Source organism: Lissotriton vulgaris, chromosome 1_2, assembly GCF_964263255.1.
Source record: "Lissotriton vulgaris chromosome 1_2, aLisVul1.2, whole genome shotgun sequence".
Taxonomy (NCBI): Eukaryota; Metazoa; Chordata; class Amphibia; order Caudata; family Salamandridae; genus Lissotriton; species Lissotriton vulgaris.
Window position 1 is genome coordinate 158,691,037 of NC_141686.1, and position 22,355 is coordinate 158,713,391.

Sequence of the window (22,355 nt, forward strand, 5' to 3'; positions counted from 1 at the left end):
AGCGTTAGCACCACTAGGTGGCGCCAAATGCGATGTTTTCTCCTCACCCCAGTCCACAAATTGCCTTCAATACAAATCCTCCTTGGTGGGATACCAAGAGGGCCCCCGCAAAGGGTTTGGCGCCCATCCCCCCCACAAACGCTTCTGACATGATTGCCACAGAGGTTGCTGTGGGCTGCAGAGCTGGCCCGGTGCTGCAGAGCTGGCCTGTGCTGTGCACTGGCAACAGCTCTCCACACAGCACAGCAGCGACCGCTGCGAACACTGCACGGAAACGACACGCTCGCGCCTTGGCCTGTGCAGCCTCCTGCCAATACCGTGGCGCGGTGTTGTTTGCAATAAATCACCGCCGTGCCAGGTGAGGGTTATGTCATTATTTGCAAACCTACAGAATGTAAATATGCTCGTGAGGGGAAGAAAGGTGCCGAGCTCGAGGCGGGGCCTACCGGCAGCGCCGAGGAGGCTGCACGTGCTACGTTTGTGCGTACGCTTCTACCTGATCACGAGCAAGGACGCCGGAGTGATGCCACGCTCCATTTCTTGCTGGTTTGACTTCTCGTTTTGATGAATTGCAGAGTTTTGGGTCACCCATCGAGCTCTGAAAATCGCCTCGCTTCCTTTCTGTTTTGTGCAGTGTTTAGAATTCCATGCATGGAGGTATTTAAAACAAGCAGGCGAGGCAGGAGATCCCGAACTCAGTGAGCGCAGGTAGGACGGGAAGTCAGGCAAAGTCGCCTGTGACGGGGGCGGGGCTGCGTACGTAACCGGAAGAGAAGGCGGAGTGAAAGCGTCTCGCGAGTCGCGACTCCAGAAGGAGAGCGGAGTCCCTCAGAATTGATCTGGTAAGTTACAAAGGGCTGGGGGGGGGCTCGGTTCCCTCGTTGTGTGTGTATGCATGTGTGCGACGGCGGGGGAGGGGGGGGGGTGCACTCGTGTGTGTGTGTGTGCGCGCGCGCGTGTGTGTATGTCTGCGGAGGGGGGGTGGGTGTCTGTATGTATGTGCGTGGGCGCTTGTGTGTGTGTGTGTATGCGCATGCGTGTGTGTGTGTATGCGCATGCGTATGTGGTGCTTGCGCTTCCCAGGAGACAGCGCCTGGCCACAGCGCGCATTCCAGTTACAAATCGCCTGGAAGGATGCGCGCGGCCGGGACTGTCTCCTGGGAATCATAGTCGCTGACAAAAGATCTCCGGCGGAGACGCGCTTCCGCGCGTTGACGCCGAGACCTAAAAAAGTGTCATTTACAATACCAATAGCTCAAACTTTCCTAATGCGCGACCTATTGCATTTCCAATGCTTGTTTCCCTGGCTGCTATATTAAGGTGGGGGAAATGAACTTTTATGTGGAGAAGAGGGAACATTCTGGGCATCCTTTAAGGCTTAAAATTTCTCCCTGCGGAAAAAACGGAGCATGGTTTTTAGATCTTTTGAGAAGTCTAAATAAAGTTTTGTGATTGATTTGAATATAGATTTTTTTCATGCCCATTTCCGCTCTGAAGAGTTTAAAAAAGGGCTCTATGTTCAAAATAAGTTTGGGCAGGGATATTGCCCAAATCTGCGTAATCAGATGGTGCATTAGATCAATCTGGGGAATAAACCTTAGCCTTATCTATTGTGGAATTTGCCCCATGGGATCAGAAGGTTGATCCTATTGATGAGATTGGATTTGCTCCTTTTACGTGTGATAACTGGCATTTGGGAGAAAATCCCGAAATGGGATAGAAGAAGCGAGCTGTGCCAGTTACATAGTCAGGATCTTAACCACGTATTATCTGTGTGTGTGTGTCCTATGTTTCAGCATGTTCAGCGCCATTTTTTTAAGGCGTATGCTTATCAAATATGGTACCCCAAAGACTAGACTTTTTGACCACCTCCTGATCCTCACTCTATTCTGGCGGAGTCCGAAACGCATACATGACCGACCGGTAGAGCTCCTCCGACAGCTATAGGGGAGACTGGCTCTGGCACACCGCTTTGGCCGTAACCTACCCAGCCGGACTTTGAACATTTGTCTCGTTTTCTTCCCCGCTGCTGTCTCCTCCTGTGGTTTACCAGCTTTCCCCGTTCTTTCTGATCTTGATTTTCATGTTCATCTGTTTTTTTGGAACCTTATGTTAAGCCGTTGAGACGACATGGCCATTGCCCGGTGGAGCCGCTTGGTTCGGCTATAGAGGAGTCTGGCGCCCGCGGCCGTCACCTACCCAGCCGGACATTGGTGCGTGGCACTCATCGTCCTTTCGCTGCTGTCTCTTTATATCTTCCTCCGAGGACCTCCTCTCCCTCTCTCAGAATCCCTTTTCTTGTCCCCATCTTCCTTCTCACCCTCTCCTCTGATCCTGACCTGCCATCTTGTTCCGTCCTTTGTGCGTTCCTTCCTCCCTGCTCCCACTCATTCCCACGTTTCCCTTCTCTTCTCCCCCTTTTCCCTGACCCCTATTTTCCCTCGCTCCCATTGCACCTTATTATCGATCTTTCATGTAAATTTTGTAACGTTTGTAATATGCTAAATGCGAAGTTCCTGATGTAACTTGTAACTGGTGTAATTCTATAATTTTGTGGAAACGTATGTAAAGACGTTCAGACGACATGGCCGATGCCCGGTGGAGCCGCTTGGTTCGGCTATAGAGGAGTCTGGCGCCCGCGGCCGTCACCTACCCAACCGGACATTGGTGCATGGCACTCCTCGTCCTTTCGCTGCTGTCTCTTTATATCTTCCTCCGATGACCTCCTCTCCCTCTCTCTGAACCCATTTTCTTGTCCCCATCTTCCTTCTCACCCTCTCCTCTGATCCTGACCTGCCGTCTTGTTCCGTCCTTTGTCAGTTCCTTTCTCCCTGCTCCCACTCATTCCCACGTTTCCCTTCTCCCTCTTTTCCCTTACCCCTATTTTCCCTCGCTCCCATTGCTCCTTAATATCTTCTGTTTTTGTAATGATCTAATCATTAGATGTATTTGTATAACCTTGTTTTTCCTCTTCCTCGCAACGATCTTTCATGTAAATTTTGTAACGTTTGTAATATGCTAAATTCCTCATGTAAAGCGCTCTGATACCTCCGGGTCTAGCAGCGCTATATAAAACTCTTAAAATAAATAAATAAATAAATCATATCCAAACGTTTTGGCTAACACCAGACCTAAAAGCTGTTTTATTGAGCTAGGGTTAATTGTGTTGCTTTTTTACAGGGTGTTCTTTTCTGAAAAACAAATCCAGGTGAGCTGAGAGCCTCTAAATTATTTTCAGGATGGAGCATTTTTGTCATACCGCTTATTATCTGAGCGGTTGCTAAATTCAAGCGACGGTTTTCCAGGTGTTTGCCTTGTCTGTCCCAGATACAAATCAATCCTGTGTCCATGTATTTATGCCACTGCGCAACTGCGAGGGAGAGGCCTGAGCTCTCTTCCACTTCGAGGCAACTGTGTTTTGCTAACTGCACATCCGGGGTAAACAAGCATTTGCAATGCAATAGGTCTCGCATTTACTCGAGTTTAAGCTATTGGCATTGTACATGACAATGTGTTTTATCTATGTTTCAAAAACAAAAACATAAATAAAAAGTATTTTTATTTATAATGCCAATAGCGCAAACTCGCGTAAATGCGAGACCTATTGCATTCCAAATGCTTGTTATTAGAATGAGCACTCTTAAATGTTGTTCTCTCTGACTGCACTACTGACATTATTTCCAATATAAAAATGTGTACACACTTTTTCAAAGTTTAGCAATATGAGGCTATGTACAATGCTCCCAGAATGCACTCTGATTTGGTGCAAGTCTTTGCAAAAGCTTGAAAGCAAGATTGTTGATTCTTTGCTTCCAAAATAAAATGTTCAGGAAAAAAAAACATTTTGCTAAACTACTATAAAATTTCAGGTACCATTTCTTTGCATCATCATTTAGTAACATGTGTTAATGCATGCTAATATTTCCCAAAAGTATTCATAATTGAAAATCAGTGTATCCAGTTTCAATAAGATTATGGGGGGAAAAAAATAAACAAGCATTAGCAAAGCCAGTAGGTCTGAAATTGATGGTCAGCTTTTTAGTTATGTCAATGTGTGACTTGTTTGGCATGGTTTTTGTAAAACCTTATTGGTGTGGGAGCTGCCGGGTCCTCACCATTATAACCAACATTGGCAAAAGCAAAAATTTGTCTCAAAAAGCACACACTGCCACAGTAGTTACTGGCACTGAACAAAACTACGTTGTGTGCTGATATGTTCCTTGTGAAAGAGCAGAATGCTGTTACTCACAGTGAAACCAGCCGATACAGAGAGAGAGAGAGAGAGAGAGAGAGAGAGAGAGATAGATCATTTTAATAAACACAAAAGGTCACCGTCCGCGCCAGACCAAATGTGGGGCCCAATTATTAAAGAAAGTCTCAAAAATGCACCCATGGCATATGTGCTTGCATTAAGTGCAGCTATACGGCTTTCATAAATTCCCAAGAATTTACAGAAGTAGGACAAGAAATAGTACTCCTAGAAAATTTTTGTGAACTGGACTTGTTGGTTAGATCAGAAAACTGTGACTCAGACTGCTAACTGAGCCCTCTTTCTCTAATTGGGAAAGGATGGTTACGAGAGACACTGTACATGTGCTTAACCCCTTCGAGGCTGATGACGAGCTGGGCTCGTGATGGTGTAGCCTCCTCAAACACTGATGACGAGCCCAGCTCGTCATGAACAATGGGTTTTTGAACCACATGGCTGCTGCGGGGATTTTTGCGCTGTGCTGAATTACTCTGATTCCCACTCTTCATGACGAGCTCAGCTCGTCATCAGCACACGACACCCGTGGGTGATGACGAGCTGAGCTCGTCATCAGCAGCGAAAGGGTTAAAAAGTCAGCATTCCAGCAGAATCAGAGCAGCGCGCATGTGGTTAAACCTGCCATACCTCATTCCATACAGAGTTAAAGGGGTAAATGTCTCCCTTCTCACTTGGTCCAGTGAATGTCTTATTCACATGCAGTATTTCGTATTGAGTGTATTAAAGTACTTTCATTTTCGTAATAATGAGCACTGGGTTGGACAATCAGTTATTGTGGTGCTGGGTGATTATTCAGTACTGCGCTTTATGCATGCCACCTCTCGACACACCCCCTTCCCGCCGACACTATCGCCCTGAGAACCTGTGACTGTCACCATTGCTACTACTTAGATCAGGTACTGAAGGAGTTACTGGGGACAGTTTGCAGAGCCATAGTAGGACAGTCCCAAGAAAGTTTAAGGCAAATGATCCCAGACGCTGCTGCCTTTTACCACTCTTTTCAGTTTGAATGTCAGCTGCTTTTCTGCGAAGTATGTGACCTTTATATGTAAATATAAAAAACGTTCCATTTCCCAGGTTACACCTATCTCAGCAGCAAGGCTGTAGCCATCCCAATCAGGCTTCTTAACAGGAAAATAGATTTATTCTGATTAATGCACAGTTTGAACAGTTTTCCGAATGCCTGTGGCAGCTACAGCATGCATTTCCAACGAGTAGGTCGTGAGCTATTTGTAGCTCTACAGGTACCTGTAAGTAGCTCTCCTGTGTGCACCCCAGACTACTAAATTAGAAGCTTTTACTTGGTTGAATTAATATATGTACACCAAAATATAGAGTGTATAGTTGAGACAAAAAAGTTCTTATTTTTAGAACTCATAAGCTATTTAGATAAAAATGGCTGAATTTTCTAAATATATTTAAAGCTGATATTTGAGTGATAACTAATGTGGCATTGGGAAGACCTTTTCTAAATTGTATTACCTTGGTGCCATAGTTATCACAGGTATGGTTCTTATGCACTACCCATCTAGAGTCCTTCCATATTGACAAAGCCGTTTATACTTTTCTGTTTTCAGCCAGGTCTGATGCACGGAGGTGATCGCTGGTAGTAATCTTACATATGGTACCCACTAATGTAATCTTGTTTGATGTTGTCAGTATTACAACACCAACCATATTAGTACCTCTTGATGAGCTCAATCACAGAAAAGGTTAGAGACCTCTGTTCCACAGTAATGTTGGGATTGGCCGCTGTGTATCGTTCAAATATAGTAAGGTGTTCTCCGCATACAAATGCATTACAGTGGCTTTTTTAATGCGTAGACATTCCTAAGCTTAATCTGTATTGGTTCACGTGCCAGACAAATGTCAACAATAGTGAGAAGCCTTGTTTGGTACCCCTTTCCAGCCTCCAGCTTTATGACACTGCTTTCCCTGTTCATATCCTTGCAGCAGGTTATGAATTAAGCATGTGTATTGATTACTTAAACTCTGGGCCCAAACCAGTGTACTCCAGCACTGATATCACGAGCCTCCAACTGACTGTGATAAATGGTTTTCTATAGCTGATATTTCTAACGTATAGCTACCTTTTCCTCCCATCATTGTAGTACATGTATGAAAGTCATCAGTCACTGGGGGTGTTTCTGTGTGTTAGAAATCCACACTACTCTGGGTGTGAAAGTTTCACCAGTACTTGCAGCAGTGTGAGGACCAATGCCTTGTGAGTATTTTTATACCCTTACGAATAGTTTATAAGGCTCTGTAAAAGTTGTATTGAGACTTTTCCAGGCTTAGGAATAAGGTACCCAACAGTCTGTTTCATAGTTCTTGGTAAAATCCCTGTTCTAGCCCCTATAAAAGTTCTTTAAGCTTCTCCACTATTTTTCTTGCATATGTTTGATACGTCTCCAGGCAGCTCCTCTCTGTATAGAGCTTTCCTCTGTTTGTATTCTGTACAGCTTTAAGCAATTCTTCCCTCATTTAAGGCTACTCTAAACGTCTATACTGAGGCGCAGAGCCATTATATTCGGCACAAGTCTGCGTCTGATTGTGGGGCTGAGCATGCAGCTCTGCTAAAGAAGTTTCAAAACTTTGATTGCTGCTCAATTTAGTATTTAGATTGTGCACTTCATTGTCCCACCTATTTCTTTAACATTGTTTTTATTTAATATTTGAATAGGAATTGTTAAAAGGTGCTATAAAAATACTGTGATCTGATTTATGGCATCCCCTGTCAATAAAACTGTTTTGTTCGCAGAATGAATGACATGAACCTCAGTCCTGTGGGGATTGATCAGCTCGGCAGCTCCTCCGTTGGCTCTGCTTTGCCCATCTCAGGAAGTCATTTGGGACTTTCTGCTTCGCCAACTCACAACTCTATACCCACAGCAGGTAACTTCTTTTACTCCACCTTTTTATTCTCTAATTTGTTCAAAAACATAGATTCTGCACATAATCACTGTAAAATTGAAGTAGCGTTTCTGTGGTAACCGTTTGTTCAACTGATAGTTGGTCTCAATTTAGTTTTGCCTTAGGGGATTGTTGCGTGGCGGGTGAAAACGCAGAGACTTTGGTTGGTGTTAACGAAGGCTTTATTAGCCGTAACACACGTTTTCGATATGGCAATGGTCTATAATAAGGTAGAGGGGGTTCCGATGACTTCTCGGGAGACACTCGGTCCCTCTGGGAGGTCCGTCCTCTCCTTCTCCACTCCAGCGCGGTGCAGTTAGGTCAGGGATACACGGTGGTGGAGCGTGTAAGAAAACAAAAAGGACTCCGTTTGAGTGTAGTGTTCAAACAGCAAACAATGGTGATGGAGGGAAAGTGAGGAAACACTCGGTGCGCAGCACGTCTACAAAAAGTGAGGTTTGTGCTCGGGGCGGGAATACCGGGATAGTGGGAACCCGATTATTACCTCGGAGGTCTTCCCCTTTTGCCCACCCAGCCCGTAAAACACTCGCGTACCTGCGAGAGCCACGCTCCTCCTGGGCGACCCACAGGGACGTTGGCCTCCTGGCTCCTGCGAATCTTCGACCTTCGCTCCTCCTTCAAGTCTCGTCTGATTCTGCCTTCTCTGACTCCTCCGGTGTACACACACCCCGTACTCTGCCGACTTCGTGGTTTTGAAGGCCTGACCCCTTCCTCATCATCATTTGGGGCGGTTTTAGGGAGAGTTCTCCCCAGTTAAAGAAGCAGTGCTCTTTTTCTTCGTCCTCTGGAAAGAGCGGAATATTCAGGACAGTCCAGACATCCTGTTGTTGAGAAAAGAAAGGTGAGACGGGGTTTGTTTCATGGCCTCAATCATCACAGTTATGTGTCCCGCTCATGGTCAGTCTCCCCTTGTCACAGGGGTGTAGACACCGTGGACCCTTCAGAGCATAGTATGACCATGTTTTTGAGAGAGCTATCTTAGCGGGAAGAATCCCCCCCACAACATTAAGGTGGTAAAGCCTTGTGGCAGTTTGTGTCACAGAGAAATAAAACAGGTTGTGTGTGTAGGGGGGGGGGGTATGTGTGCTGTGCTGTACTGTTGTGTTTGTGAGAGACTGCTTAAAATTAAAGAAATTGTGTTGCCACCACCTCCCTTTTTAGGTCTCGCCCTGGAATTCGCATCCGAAGGATGCGTCCAGGGCGGAGACTTATAGTCGTCTGACACGGGGGAATGAGGGACACAAAACTGTGACGAGCGGCTGGATTGAGCTGCGTGCACGCGCGTCAACATTCACGCATGCGCACATCACAGCCACACGCATACACAGCACTCACGCATGCGCACATACACACGCATACACAGGCACACCCCCGTCACCTACACGCATACACAGAGACCCCTCCACACACACCAGCCCCTCTCCTCTCGGCTCCACACACACGCACACGCATTTACACTTACACAGACACGCAGGCACCCAGACAGGCAAACCCCCCCCCCCCCCTCACACACACGCATACACACAGACTCCAGGACACATACACATACACACACACATGCACGCTCACACACATACACAGTCCGCCGCCGCGCGCGCGCACACAGATGCCCCCCCCCCCCCCCCAACAAGGCGAAGCCCCACTCACCGGCATCCTCAGTGTAGCGGCTCCCACCGGCAGCAAGACTCTTCTTCCCTTCTTCGGCACCGGGGCGCAGGGTAGGCTCCTGCCTGCTCCGGTGCGCCAAACAATCGCGGCTCTTCCGTGGGAGGCGGGGTAGGCTCCCGCCCTCCTACTTCCGGTTGTCCCGCCCGGCCTGCCTGACTTCCTGTTCGCAGGCCGGCGGAAAACGAAAGCGGGAGTCCGCCGTAATTGCTTACCTTAGGGCAAAGGAGCGTGTGTGCGCGGCGGTTTCCTTTGCCGCGCGCGTTGATTGGTGAATGCGCAGTGAGTATTTTTTTATAAAACTGTAAAATACTTGAATCAAATGCGCATCACGACGTCTGCGCATGTCCGTGACTTGGTATGATACAAGGAGGCAGGAGAGGAGAGTGTGCGAGCGGCCGGTTTCCTTTGCCGTGCATGTTGTTTTGCCAAGCGTGTTGTTCGTTGAGGGTGGAATGCGCAGTGAGTTTTTTATGAGAAAATTATTAGGTACAATTGCACGGACTTGATTCCTGGAGTACACCCTGTCCACGCACAGAGGACTCCTGAGCCGTGGATGGATCTGGTTTCCCAGGCGACCGATGGCCGGGTTGTGTGCCTGGCCCTCTCCATCAAGTCTTCGTCTGATCTGTTTTGATAAGGACGGGTCGGGTGGGTTCGTTGTTATGGGTGATTGATTTTTTTTTTTGTAAGTACATTCCTCCAAGATACAGTGAAGCGTTTAGTACTTTGGTATTGCGGGTACATGTTGTCTCTTACCTCGTAGCTTCTAATCTACGGCCTTGTGCTGTTGCAGGAACATATCATTTTGCCATTTTGTTCAGACATTGACCAAGCTTAGCTCCTCTGACATAAACCAGTGCACGCAGAAGAGGTACCCGTTTTATGCCACAAAAGGAACAGTAATGATGAGTGCAGAGTGAGTGCAGAGTGACAGTGAGTGCAGAGTGCATGCAGTGAGTGCAGAGTGACAGTGAGTGCAGAGTGCATGCAGAGTGACAGTGAGTGCAGAGTGACAGTGAGTGCAGAGTGACAGTGAGTGCAGAGTGACAGTGAGTGCAGAGTGACAGTGAGTGCGGAGTGACAGTGAGTGCAGAGTGACAGTGAGTGCAGAGTGACAGTGAGTGCAGAGTGAGTGCAGAGTGACAGTGAGTGCAGAGTGACAGTGAGTGCGGAGTGACAGTGAGTGCGGAGTGACAGTGAGTGCAGAGTGACAGTGAGTGCAGAGTGACAGTGAGTGCAGAGTGACAGTGAGTGCAGAGTGACAGTGAGTGCAGAGTGACAGTGAGTGCGGAGTGACAGTGAGTGCGGAGTGACAGTGAGTGCAGAGTGACAGTGAGTGCAGAGTGACAGTGAGTGCAGAGTGACAGTGAGTGCAGAGTGACAGTGAGTGCAGAGTGAGTGCAGAGTGACAGTGAGTGCGGAGTGACAGTGAGTGCGGAGTGACAGTGAGTGCGAAGTGACAGTGAGTGCAGAGTGACAGTGAGTGCAGAGTGACAGTGAGTGCGGAGTGACAGTGAGTGCGGAGTGACAGTGAGTGCAGAGTGACAGTGAGTGCAGAGTGACAGTGAGTGCAGAGTGACAGTGAGTGCAGAGTGACAGTGAGTGCAGAGTGAGTGCAGAGTGACAGTGAGTGCAGAGTGACAGTGAGTGCGGAGTGACAGTGAGTGCGGAGTGACAGTGAGTGCAGAGTGACAGTGAGTGCAGAGTGACAGTGAGTGCAGAGTGACAGTGAGTGCAGAGTGACAGTGAGTGCAGAGTGACAGTGAGTGCAGAGTGACAGTGAGTGCAGAGTGACAGTGAGTGCAGAGTGCGTGCAGAGTGACAGTGAGTGCAGAGTGACAGTGAGTGCAGAGTGACAGTGAGTGCAGAGTGACAGTGAGTGCAGAGTGACAGTGAGTGCAGAGTGACAGTGAGTGCAGAGTGACAGTGAGTGCAGAGTGAGTGCAGAGTGACAGTGAGTGCGGAGTGACAGTGAGTGCGGAGTGACAGTGAGTGCGAAGTGACAGTGAGTGCAGAGTGACAGTGAGTGCAGAGTGACAGTGAGTGCGGAGTGACAGCGAGTGCGGAGTGACAGTGAGTGCAGAGTGACAGTGAGTGCAGAGTGACAGTGAGTGCAGAGTGACAGTGAGTGCAGAGTGACAGTGAGTGCAGAGTGAGTGCAGAGTGACAGTGAGTGCAGAGTGACAGTGAGTGCGGAGTGACAGTGAGTGCGGAGTGACAGTGAGTGCAGAGTGACAGTGAGTGCAGAGTGACAGTGAGTGCAGAGTGACAGTGAGTGCAGAGTGACAGTGAGTGCAGAGTGACAGTGAGTGCAGAGTGCGTGCAGAGTGACAGTGAGTGCAGAGTGACAGTGAGTGCGGAGTGACAGTGAGTGCAGAGTGACAGTGAGTGCAGAGTGGAGTGACAGTGAGTGCAGAGTGACAGTGAGTGCAGAGTGACAGTGAGTGCAGAGTGACAGTGAGTGCAGAGTGACAGTGAGTGCAGAGTGAGTGCAGAGTGACAGTGAGTGCGGAGTGACAGTGAGTGCGGAGTGACAGTGAGTGCGAAGTGACAGTGAGTGCAGAGTGACAGTGAGTGCAGAGTGACAGTGAGTGCGGAGTGACAGTGAGTGCGAAGTGACAGTGAGTGCGGAGTGACAGTGAGTGCAGAGTGACAGTGAGTGCAGAGTGACAGTGAGTGCAGAGTGACAGTGAGTGCAGAGTGACAGTGAGTGCAGAGTGACAGTGAGTGCAGAGTGACAGTGAGTGCAGAGTGACAGTGAGTGCAGAGTGACAGTGAGTGCAGAGTGACAGTGAGTGCAGAGTGACAGTGAGTGCAGAGTGACAGTGAGTGCAGAGTGACAGTGAGTGCAGAGTGACAGTGAGTGCAGAGTGACAGTGAGTGCAGAGTGACAGTGAGTGCAGAGTGACAGTGAGTGCAGAGTGACAGTGAGTGCAGAGTGACAGTGAGTGCAGAGTGACAGTGAGTGCAGAGTGACAGTGAGTGCAGAGTGACAGTGAGTGCAGAGTGACAGTGAGTGCAGTGACAGTGAGTGCAGAGTGCGTGCAGAGTGACAGTGAGTGCAGAGTGACAGTGAGTGCAGAGTGACAGTGAGTGCAGAGTGACAGTGAGTGCAGAGTGACAGTGAGTGCAGAGTGACAGTGAGTGCAGAGTGACAGTGAGTGCAGAGTGCGTGCAGAGTGACAGTGAGTGCAGAGTGCGTGCAGAGTGACAGTGAGTGCAGAGTGCGTGCAGAGTGACAGTGAGTGCAGAGTGCGTGCAGAGTGACAGTGAGTGCAGAGTGCGTGCAGAGTGACAGTGAGTGCAGAGTGCGTGCAGAGTGACAGTGAGTGCAGAGTGACAGTGAGTGCAGAGTGACAGTGAGTGCAGAGTGACAGTGAGTGCAGAGTGACAGTGAGTGCAGAGTGACAGTGAGTGCAGAGTGACAGTGAGTGCAGAGTGCGTGCAGAGTGACAGTGAGTGCAGAGTGCGTGCAGAGTGACAGTGAGTGCAGAGTGCGTGCAGAGTGACAGTGAGTGCAGAGTGCGTGCAGAGTGACAGTGCGTGCAGAGTGACAGTGCGTGCAGAGTGACAGTGCGTGCAGAGTGACAGTGAGTACAGTCACTCAGCACCACCACATTATCAGTCAGAACCACCACAGCATCACTCAGCACCACCACAGCACCACTCAGCACCACCACAGCATCACTCAGCATCACTCAGCACCACCACAGCACCACCATAGCACCACTCAGCACCACCACTGCATCACTCAGCATCACCACAGCCCCATTCAGCACCACCACAGCATCACTCAGCACCACCACAGCACAAATATGTTCTCTCAATGTTTCAAGCTTTATTACAAATGTCACAAAAAGATGTTAATATTTCACTTCTGTTCTTGGATTTTGTTACAATAAAATACACTGAACATAATCTTCACAAAAGTTATTTACAAAAGTTTAAGCTATTGCCATTATAAATTACAATCACTTTTATTAAGTATTAAAAAAAATTAAAAGCCATTGTTATTTGTAATATCAATACATCTAAGTCACGTAAATACAAATGTTGCATTACAAATGCTATAGGTGTCACATTTGCGAAAGTTATAACTATTGGCATTGTAAATGACAAAGCTATTAATTTAGCTATTTTCAAAACCAACACATAAATGAACGTTTGGTGAATTTCCATTAAAATATTTGACTTTTTTACTAAGATATTATTATACTGTTTTATGCAAACAAAATTTAGATACTGCATAAATAACTTTAATAAAACATATTTTATATGAAGCTTTTTATGTAAAAAAAAAATATAGCATAAAGCAAAAAACAATTGCCATTTACAATGCTAATAGCTCAAACTTAAATAATGCGAGACCTATTGCATTGCAAATGCTTGTTTTTCTTCTTTCAGGCTTACCAGTAGCAATTCCAAACTTGGGCACCTCTCTGAGCTCACTGCCCTCTGCCTTGTCTCTGATGCTGCCAATGGGGATTGGGGATCTTGGAGTCATGTGCAGCCTGCCTGAAAGGAATTACCCCCTGCCACCTCCATCGTATTCTCATCTGGAAAGCAGCTACATCCGGCACATTCTACCTGGTAAGAGAGTAACAACCCATCCCCTACATTCTTTCCTCCCTCTGCTTGGTAAACATGACTACATTTGCAGGGTGTGATGGAGCAATGTATAATGGTTATCTGAGCTGATGGAAAACCATGCTACGTACATTACTATTATTTCCATAGCACATCTCATACAGGGAATTGGCTCTAGGAGCTTTAATAGGGAGTTTTACATTAGAGCTACAATGCATGGTGGGGGTTGAGATGCCCACAACTATCAAACACAGGAGCCGTGTTTAATTTTCATGTATCGCGTTTCATTGCCAAAGGATGTAGCAAAAAGAGTGGTGTTGGGCGCACAGAGAGATGTATAACTAGTGGCAGTAAACTATACATAGATGCAACTCAACAGTTTCTCTGATGCTTTGTTTTGATTCTTGTATGTGGAACTGAGATAGGATGAGGTGCATTATGACAGTTGACTTTGTCACCCAATCATTTGTAATTCGAACTTACTTAGTTTCCAGGTCTGTTGTATCTGTCACTCAACTCCCTGTGTCCATCTTGGGCCAGCTACTTGCATGTGAAGTCAGTCCACGCAATGATAGTTAAGGAAAGCTTCCTGCCTTCAGTTATGACCCTCCCGACCACCTGTGAACTACTACCATATGTCGTCTTGTGCTCAGACCATACCGCCATCGGAATGTACTTGCTTTAGTCTATTGTATTCATACATTGCCTTGTGTTTTTCCATAAATTATGCAGATTTATGTGCTGGAATCTCTCATCAAAGGATTGCACCTCTTTCATAGTCTGCTTGTTATAATTTTTGGAATTGAGTCCTGCAGAGCTGGTCAGAGATTTCGAGATGAAGCTTGACAAAATTATGACCCTTAGTTGTCCTCCGCACCATGCACTCCAGCATTTCCATACGTCTTCTAATCTGAGTACACTAGTTCTCCGGGTAAATAATACAACATTCCTACTTGTTTGGCTTGCAGTACCCTTCCCACGTTTTGTGGGTGCATTGTATTTTGACTACTTGTGGAGGGCACACCTATTTTCAAAGCAACAGAGCTCTATATAGAAGTTGGGCTATGAAGTTGGTTAATTAGCTAAAGTAAAGCAGTGGAGTGGAGATTTATAGGTATGTTGCAGGAGGTGTGACGTGGTATATTCAGTAGTGATGCAGCATCCAGAGGTGAGAGCAGTGGGCTGACTGTACGATGAGCTGTCTCTTGCAGAGACGGACTAGTCTTAAGTTCCTTCTGAGAGGGAAGGAAGAAGAAAGCTTGCAAGATCCTGGTGGCACCAGAGTACCACATCCCCAGTATCTAGCACAAAAAGTCTTCATCAGACCTGCATTCACATAGTGGTGTTGAGCCTGGTGATGTTCCTGCAGCCGGTGTTTTGTCCACCTCCAACTGCCCCCCTGTTTCTGTACCCAATATTCATGACTTCATACTTGACTGCATTTAATCCTGTTTTCTGTTCATGCTCCATTTTAATGGATTTCTGAGACTTTTTCAGAATTTGCCCAGTCCATATTTAGTGCTGTTTGCACCAAGTTAACTGATTTCTTTAACTCGATGATTGAAAACGTTAAAACTAGGATGGTGATTGAGGTGGTCTACCTCCAGTGTGATCTTTAACACTGAGTAGTGTAAAATATTCTGTAATAAACCACGCCTCTTGGAACAGGTGTTGCGAGGTTAATCCTGCCTCTATTTTGTAACCACTTTCAATGTATACCTTCCCACCTTTTATTTATTTTGATATTGTACTTATACTTGAGGATGCTGTTGAGTTAAAATTAAAATTCCAGAATTATGAGATAGCCGAAGTCCAATCGTTTGCATACCTTGCTCACTTAAAGCCTGATTCATCAAGCTGAATAGCGCTCGCAAAGGGCCAGATTCTGAGAATCTGGCCCTTTGCGAGTGCGATTTTTGCATTTTGGATTAATCATCTCAAATGCAAAAATCGGTAATAGCGATTTCGCTATTTTGCGAGGAATTACATTTAAGGAATCTCTATTTGAGAGTCCTTAAATGCAATTCATCATCCATTTTGAAATTGCGAATTCGCAATTTCGGCCCGCTATTTACCGCAAGGTCAAACCTCGTGGTAAATAGCGAAAACTTAGAAAAATGCTTTTAAAAGCATTTTTCTAAGTTGCATGTTGCACACACACATGTCCTTTGGACATGTGTGTGCGCAACACCTGTTTGAATCTGCATTTAAGGGGTGCTACAGGGTGTCCTTTGGACACCCCTGGCACCCTTCAAATCGCTATCTTATTTGCGATTAGCTAATTGCTAATCGCAAATAAGGAATACTCCCCATTCATTCCTATGGGCCTTTTGGACCATAGGAATGAATGGCGAGTTATTCCTTATTTGCGATTAGCAATTTGCTAATCGCAAATAAGGAATATGTAGGAATCGCATTTTATTTTGCGATTCCTACATGAATCCCGTTTTGCGAGTCTGTAATAGCGATTCCTTATGAATCGCTATTACAGACTCGCAAAACGGGTCTTTGATGAATCGGGCTGTAAATTCTGTAAATTCAATGTCTCTTTAGCAAGTACAAAGTGTATCATACGACAACCATTGTCCTTACTTTTTACACTGATGCACTGGCTTCTGAGCAAGAGAATGGATTAAATGGCCACTTTCAGTATTTGCCCTGATTACTTGCTTTTGGATCCTCTTTAAAAAAGAAAAAAAAAACAATTGTTACGGTGGATTAGAAACATACAATGGCAGGTTGTGAGGATCTGCTTGTGATCATCTTCATCCATATATTTTTATAGACGGTGTCCTAGAAGTTCAGGGAGAAAGCTCCCAGCATACTACAGGACCTTCAACTGTCGAACTCTCGCTATTGAGCGGAATCCGTAATGTATCTGACTCCGAGTCTTCTCACATGTCTTTACAACGAAGGGTCAGGCTGCTGAAAGTTGCCACAGCAAGAGCCTTCCTTTAGCTGCCAGAACCGCTGTAACACATCACAAAAAAAAAGTGTATTTCTCCTCTCTTCTATCAAATCCAGATATTTTTTTCCATTACATTTATAGTGAGGTCTAGTGGCGGATTGAATCATAAAAAAATAATTTGCAGAGGTACCCTTTAAAAAGCTTTAGCGTTTGTGTGTGCATTGGATAACCTTATGGCAGTAATGCATGTGGAAGCCATGTTGAACAGTACTTCTCGGAGGCATAACAATTTCCCACAAATACCTTAGTCTTCACCAGTTTCCCTTTGTCAATCTGGCTATGGCCGGTTGGATGGTTTTGTATTCTGGCTGTCAGAGCAAATTCAAACATTACTCTGCAAACATATGAACAATATTCCTCTCCAGATCCAAACCTATAGCAGTTTGATTCCTTCTCAGCTCCCATTTAAGAAGACTTTGAATGATATATTCTCACATCCCTGTTGCCATATTGCTCGCGGGTTCCACGCTGATGGGCTAAAGATTTGTAGGCTAATAAGCAAACATTTTTTAGCTTTTGGTGAGCAGCAAACGGTAAAACGTCTAGCAAGTTGGGATAGAACATGCATTACAGTATACAATTCCTAGGTCAAAGGGCCATTTCCCTGTGGTCATTGTGCTTCAGTTGATGACAAATTCATCAAGGCCCGACATTTTCTATATTTTCAATTTTTGCATCCTAGTCTACCAAGCATGTGAAAGTATAAAAGAATAATGACAATAAAACCTCTGCGTGTAACCAAGATCTGTCTGCCTTGCTTACTTTAATATAGATGTTCTATAAATCTGTACCTCCCATCCGTATGGCCCGAGCCATCTTGTGCCTGACCTGGAAAGGAAACATGGCATCTGCAAGTATAAGTTTTACAGTATGTGTTGTCTAGTGTTCAGAATTTATTCAATGTTGAGAGGCTACCAAGAATTTTTTTTTCGTGTTTCGGGGTAAACATTCTGGCTGTGCTTTATATTCTGCCATAGAGAGGGCCATGATTGGTCTAGAAACATTGCTACATATATTCATTTTTTTTTAGCGCTCAGTTACCCCTAGAGCTGTACTCTATAAAAACTGGTTGATTGATTGTCTGTCGCTACGACACGTTTCGAACTTTCGCTGAGAGCAGACTTCACCTTTTTTTGGTCTTGCCTAAAGGCAATCGTAGCTTGCTGTTGGAGCCCTTATGTTACCAACACACTTAACCACATATTCCCATCAGGGATAACAAGCGCTATATAAATACTAACCTTTTTTCCTCTTCTATCCTTCTGCTATCCTTCCGAATCCAAATAACTGACTTACCTATTCCCCACTTAAAATTTACTTGCATGTTTCAGTATACTAATTCAACACTAATCCTCTATGGGTCCCGGAGTAGCGTGCTACTCGCTGTAAAAGCACTTTGACGACTTGTCAGGGGTAGTACACGCAATACAAATGCAATTACAATACAATACAATACATATAGAAGAAGAGTATTATTTTGGTTAGCTCCATTCCAGCATCTGCTGTTTGCATTTAGTAAAGGTTACTTGGCTGGTTGTTTTTTCTTAAATCCACAGCATTTTGTGGAAGGTTGCAAATGCTTAAAGTAGTCCTCTGTTTTAACCTCTCCACTATGCTGCCATCATCCCTCACTGTCACGGCGTATGGCCCAACATACACCCAGGCTGCCCCCCAATCTCCCTCCAGAAAAGTATGGTGCCCCTGCTGCACCCCGCCCACCCTGTGCTATCTGGCGCTGACTTGATATTATTTTGGCTTTGTCAATTCTTGTTGAATTGCTTCAGAAGCTATGGCAAAGCCAAATTATTACATTAAAAGATATGTATGCTCTTCACATGAACACAGTAAATATTGAAATGATAGACATAAACATATTTTTGATGTTGTTTAACCCATTGAGATTTGAATTGATGACGTGCACTTCTCTTTCCTCTAGGTATATTGTCTTACTTGGCAGACAGACCACCACCTCAGTACATCTATCCCAGCTCGCTAAATGTGGACAACAATCAAGGATTACCCTTGTCCAGTAACCATGCTGGCATGGACCACTATCACCCTGGTGCCTCGGTGAACCTTGAGTCAGGGATAGTGTCCTTGGACTCCCGCTCAGTGCTTGCTCATGGGGCCCCAATGCACCACAGTGATGAGCACGAAGTGCATTTAGAGGCTGGAACAGCCATGGAGAGCGTTTCCAGGGTAGCCAGTCCCATCTCCACAGACCACATGACCGATGACTTGACACTTGAAGAAGTAGCAGGGGAACATCAGCAAATGCCAACCGGTTCCCGGAATCATCAGACTTTGACAGTAGATACAGTGGGCAGTGGATATGATCCAGATTCTGTGGCGCAGCGGGGTGTGTTGCCAATCCATGCTGGCACGCTGGAGCTCCCAGTGGTCTTGGAGTCCGAGCACCACCACATTGCTAGTCGTGAGAACATCTCAGAAGGCACACTTAATAACTCTATTCATACGATGGCCATGAGCACTAATTCTGTGAGCGTGGCACTATCTACGTCACACCCACTGTCCTCTCTCGCCTCTGTCTCTCTCCATCGAGGTGACATAAGCTTGGAGCCTGTGACGGTGTCTTCCATTCCTCAAGAGGTTTCCTTAGGACAAGGAGATATGGACGTTTCGTCAGAAAACCTTTCATTTGTGCAGTCTCCCCTAAAACTCGAACACTCTAATTCCAACAAAGAAAATATGTCAACGTTATTTACAATATGTGAGTGTGAGAAAGGTGTTTTGTTATTTCATGTTTTTGGTGTGTTGGTAGTTTGTGCATGTATTAATATGTTGGTGAAGGGAAGTCTTTATTTTGTTAACTGTAGTGCTATAGGAATGATGTGGGTAGTAAATTACAAACCTAACCAAAGAGTAATGATGTTCCTCAAAAGTTGGAAAGAGGACGAATCTGAAACCTCTAAATACATGGCTGGGTGGGATTCAAGATTAATTATGTGTTGGGAAGTAATGGGATTCTCTCTTTGAGGCCTTTGAGGCATGGTTGCTGGCAGTGCCTCTTCAGTGTTGCATGATGTGCTGCCTGAAATGGTGCATTTTTATTTCCTTGCTGAACGGAATTTATAAACAATTATGCAAAGCCTATTTATTACCACTGACCACAGAAAATGACGATTTGAATCCCTTTCCAAACAATGTTTTTTTGTGGGTTTTTGCAACAACCAGCCATGATGATAAATGTAAATCAAACTTTCACTGAACAACAGAAGTTCAACTGACTCTTATTCTGCAGCTTGGCATGTAAGCTAAAACTCTAGCTTCACAATAGTATGAAAAAAAGTAAATGATCAGAAAGGAAAACACATGAGGGGGAAAGACAGCCTGGCATTTCAAGGTCTAGTTATATGGTCTGTTGATTTTAATTAAATTGCAACTTTCCCAACCTTGTGGAAAAGCTCATGTTTTCAGACACTCTGTGGACACTTAGATAATTTGCAGGGTCCAACATGTCACACCTGTTTAAGAAAATAGCAAACTGAGCAAGTCTTCAGTAATACCTTACTTGCACGAAGCGAAGCCATTGGCCTAGCTGGCAATGTATAAAAGCGCCTGTATCCTAGGCCCACTAGCTGCAGCCAAAACAACTCTTGTATGTGCTTGAAGTGGGCGAAGGAAAAATGGCTCTGCTTTACTTATGAAAGGAGGGCCAGGAATGCGAACTGCTTTGGAGGGAATCGACTGGAAGATAATTGAGCCAAAACTCTGTGAAAAGAAGAAATCCTCCCTCCCACCCCTCCCCCTTCCTATTTCTACGCAGAACACTAAATGGCCTAGTATAATGGGAAGAGGTCTATTTTCCAAGCAATATATAGCTTGGAAAAAGCAGAGGCATCCTGAAGCATGTTGCCCTTTAAGCGGGTGCAAAGAAGATGGAGAACCATTCTGTTATCCCGCTTGAGGGCAAAGAAAAAATTGACAATTAAATAGAGAACGAACCAAGGATATCAAGAGGTATGGCTTAAGTAAAGGGTACCTGACTGACCGCATCAATCCAAACTTCCAAACATGCAGAATAATGGAAGGCTTATTGGGAAAATTACAAGTTGGATAGTCTATTCGAGGGTGGGTGGTGGTTCGAGCAGTAGCAGCACTCCCCCCCCCCCCCCCCCCCCCCCCTCCCCAAGCGCCTTGAGACCTTCCGGGTAAGTAGTGCGCTCTATAAATGTCTGTGATTGATTGATTGATTGATAGTGATCGAAAAGTAGTCCAGGTAGAGTCATGGACAGAGAAGCCTAATTGAAAGGAGAGAAAGAGGGCTGAAAAAGGACAGTAGCATATGCAGATGAATCCAAAGTGCCATATCTAGAAATTGAAGAACAAAAGCAGATAAAAACGTGTTTATTTCTTTATTATTTTTTTGATTTTGCAGTCTGTCAGCATTTTCATGCTTCTTTAATTTAGAAAATGCTTGTAGCCCAGCTCTGCTGCAAGAAGACGCATGCATTGCCCCTCAGGCCTATGTGTGTTTATTCATTGTGGTAGAAATGACTCCCATAGCGATCAACATCATTTGTACTTTCATATGAAACCACTCTTGACCATCATTGACGCTTGAGGATGGTCCATTTAGTCCTCTGTAGGCAAGTCAAAAAATTTGATTAGTCAACGTTGGTCTCTGAACCCTCTTGCTGTTTCCAGTCTTTGGCCAAGGCACTAGAGGCCCCTGAATTTAACCATGCAGGACGCACATTCTATACTTTTCTAACTAAAGGCCACCCCTGAAAATCTGCCTGGTTACTATCGAGTAGAGAACTTAATTTAACCCCATTCCGCCTCTTGCACCATTGGTAGATTCTAAATCATTGCTGGTGATGACAGGGGGATTAAGGTTATAGTTTTTTAATACTTAAAGCACAATGCTTAAAATAAAATGTTTACGCTAGCAGTGTCTGATGTTATGCTATGTAAAGGCTTCTGTTCTGTCTGCCTAGACCTAGATTCAGTTGATTCTGTATTCTTTATTGAGGTCTCTGCGAGGTAATTGTGCTGATTGCATTAAGTGTTGGAAACTCCTAATGCATGTTTTTTGGTTAGTACCTTTGAGTACAAGGTGGTTTGTGTGACTTGTTTGTGAACTTTGTATTGGAGCCCTGCTTAATTTGCTAATATTTTATTTATTATAAGCTGTGATGCCTTTATTTCCTGTAGGGTGCACTCTGTGTGACCGGGCATACTCATCTGAGTGTCCAGAACATGGACCTGTCACCTTCATCCCAGATACCCCCATCCAAAGCCGAGCCAGACTTTCCCTTCCCAAACAGCTGATGCTGCAGCAGTCCGTAACTGGAGCTGATGTAGGTAAGTTCCCCAGTAATTCAAGGGGTTTGAGCTGTGGGTGGTGGTGTTAAATAGGAATTAGACCATTACTATAGTCAATAGTGAATAATTGTGTGTGTCTAACCCTTACATAGCAAAAGAATATGGTAAACAGTGAGAAAGTTTGAGAGTCACCAGTTTTGTGATAGCAGTGTACACTTTGTTTAAAGAAACACTAAGTATACAGTCAATTTGTCAACTAAGTCACATTAATGTTTTGGATCTGTGAAAGTTATCTTATCATCTATTGGTATGGGTGATCGATTGTATTGTGTGATTATGTTTTTATGATAATTGATTTGCTGAGCACACTTGTCACCGCCCGTGAGAGTATCCAGTGCTGAGCATGCGTGTAGGTCATGCAGGATTAGTTGTCTGGGTTAATTAATTGTGGGTTTGTAATGCGCTAAAATCGACTCCCGAAGGAGTATCTCTGCACAGTAGACCACTGGGGAACCCGTCCTGGCTTTCCCTGTGAGATGGTCCCTACTGGGTATCTCCAAGGTGAAACCAGGCATCCCCGGCATATGTGGGAGGCCGTTGTGGAGATGAGGCAAGCTAATGCCCAGAGTTGCCGAGTTTGAT

General features: G+C 45.4%; 1 protein-coding gene across 7 annotated transcripts in view; it reads left to right on the forward strand.

Annotated features, from left to right (window-relative positions):
* Positions 1 to 22,355, forward strand: part of PRDM4 (PR/SET domain 4) — a 209,032-nt gene that overhangs the window by 59,311 nt on the left and 127,366 nt on the right. For 5 of the 7 annotated variants that reach the window (XM_086953018.1, XM_086953015.1, XM_086953016.1 and 2 more), the window contains exons 4-7: positions 7,029 to 7,162; positions 13,274 to 13,459; positions 18,361 to 19,155; positions 21,603 to 21,752. In XM_086953018.1, the coding sequence (XP_086809144.1) occupies positions 7,029 to 7,162; positions 13,274 to 13,459; positions 18,361 to 19,155; positions 21,603 to 21,752 (1,265 nt within the window). Of the gene's footprint in view, positions 1 to 3,180; positions 3,209 to 7,028; positions 7,163 to 13,273; positions 13,460 to 18,360; positions 19,156 to 21,602; positions 21,753 to 22,355 lie in introns of all 7 variants that reach the window. The other 2 variants (XM_086953021.1, XM_086953020.1) reach the window with 1 other exon arrangement.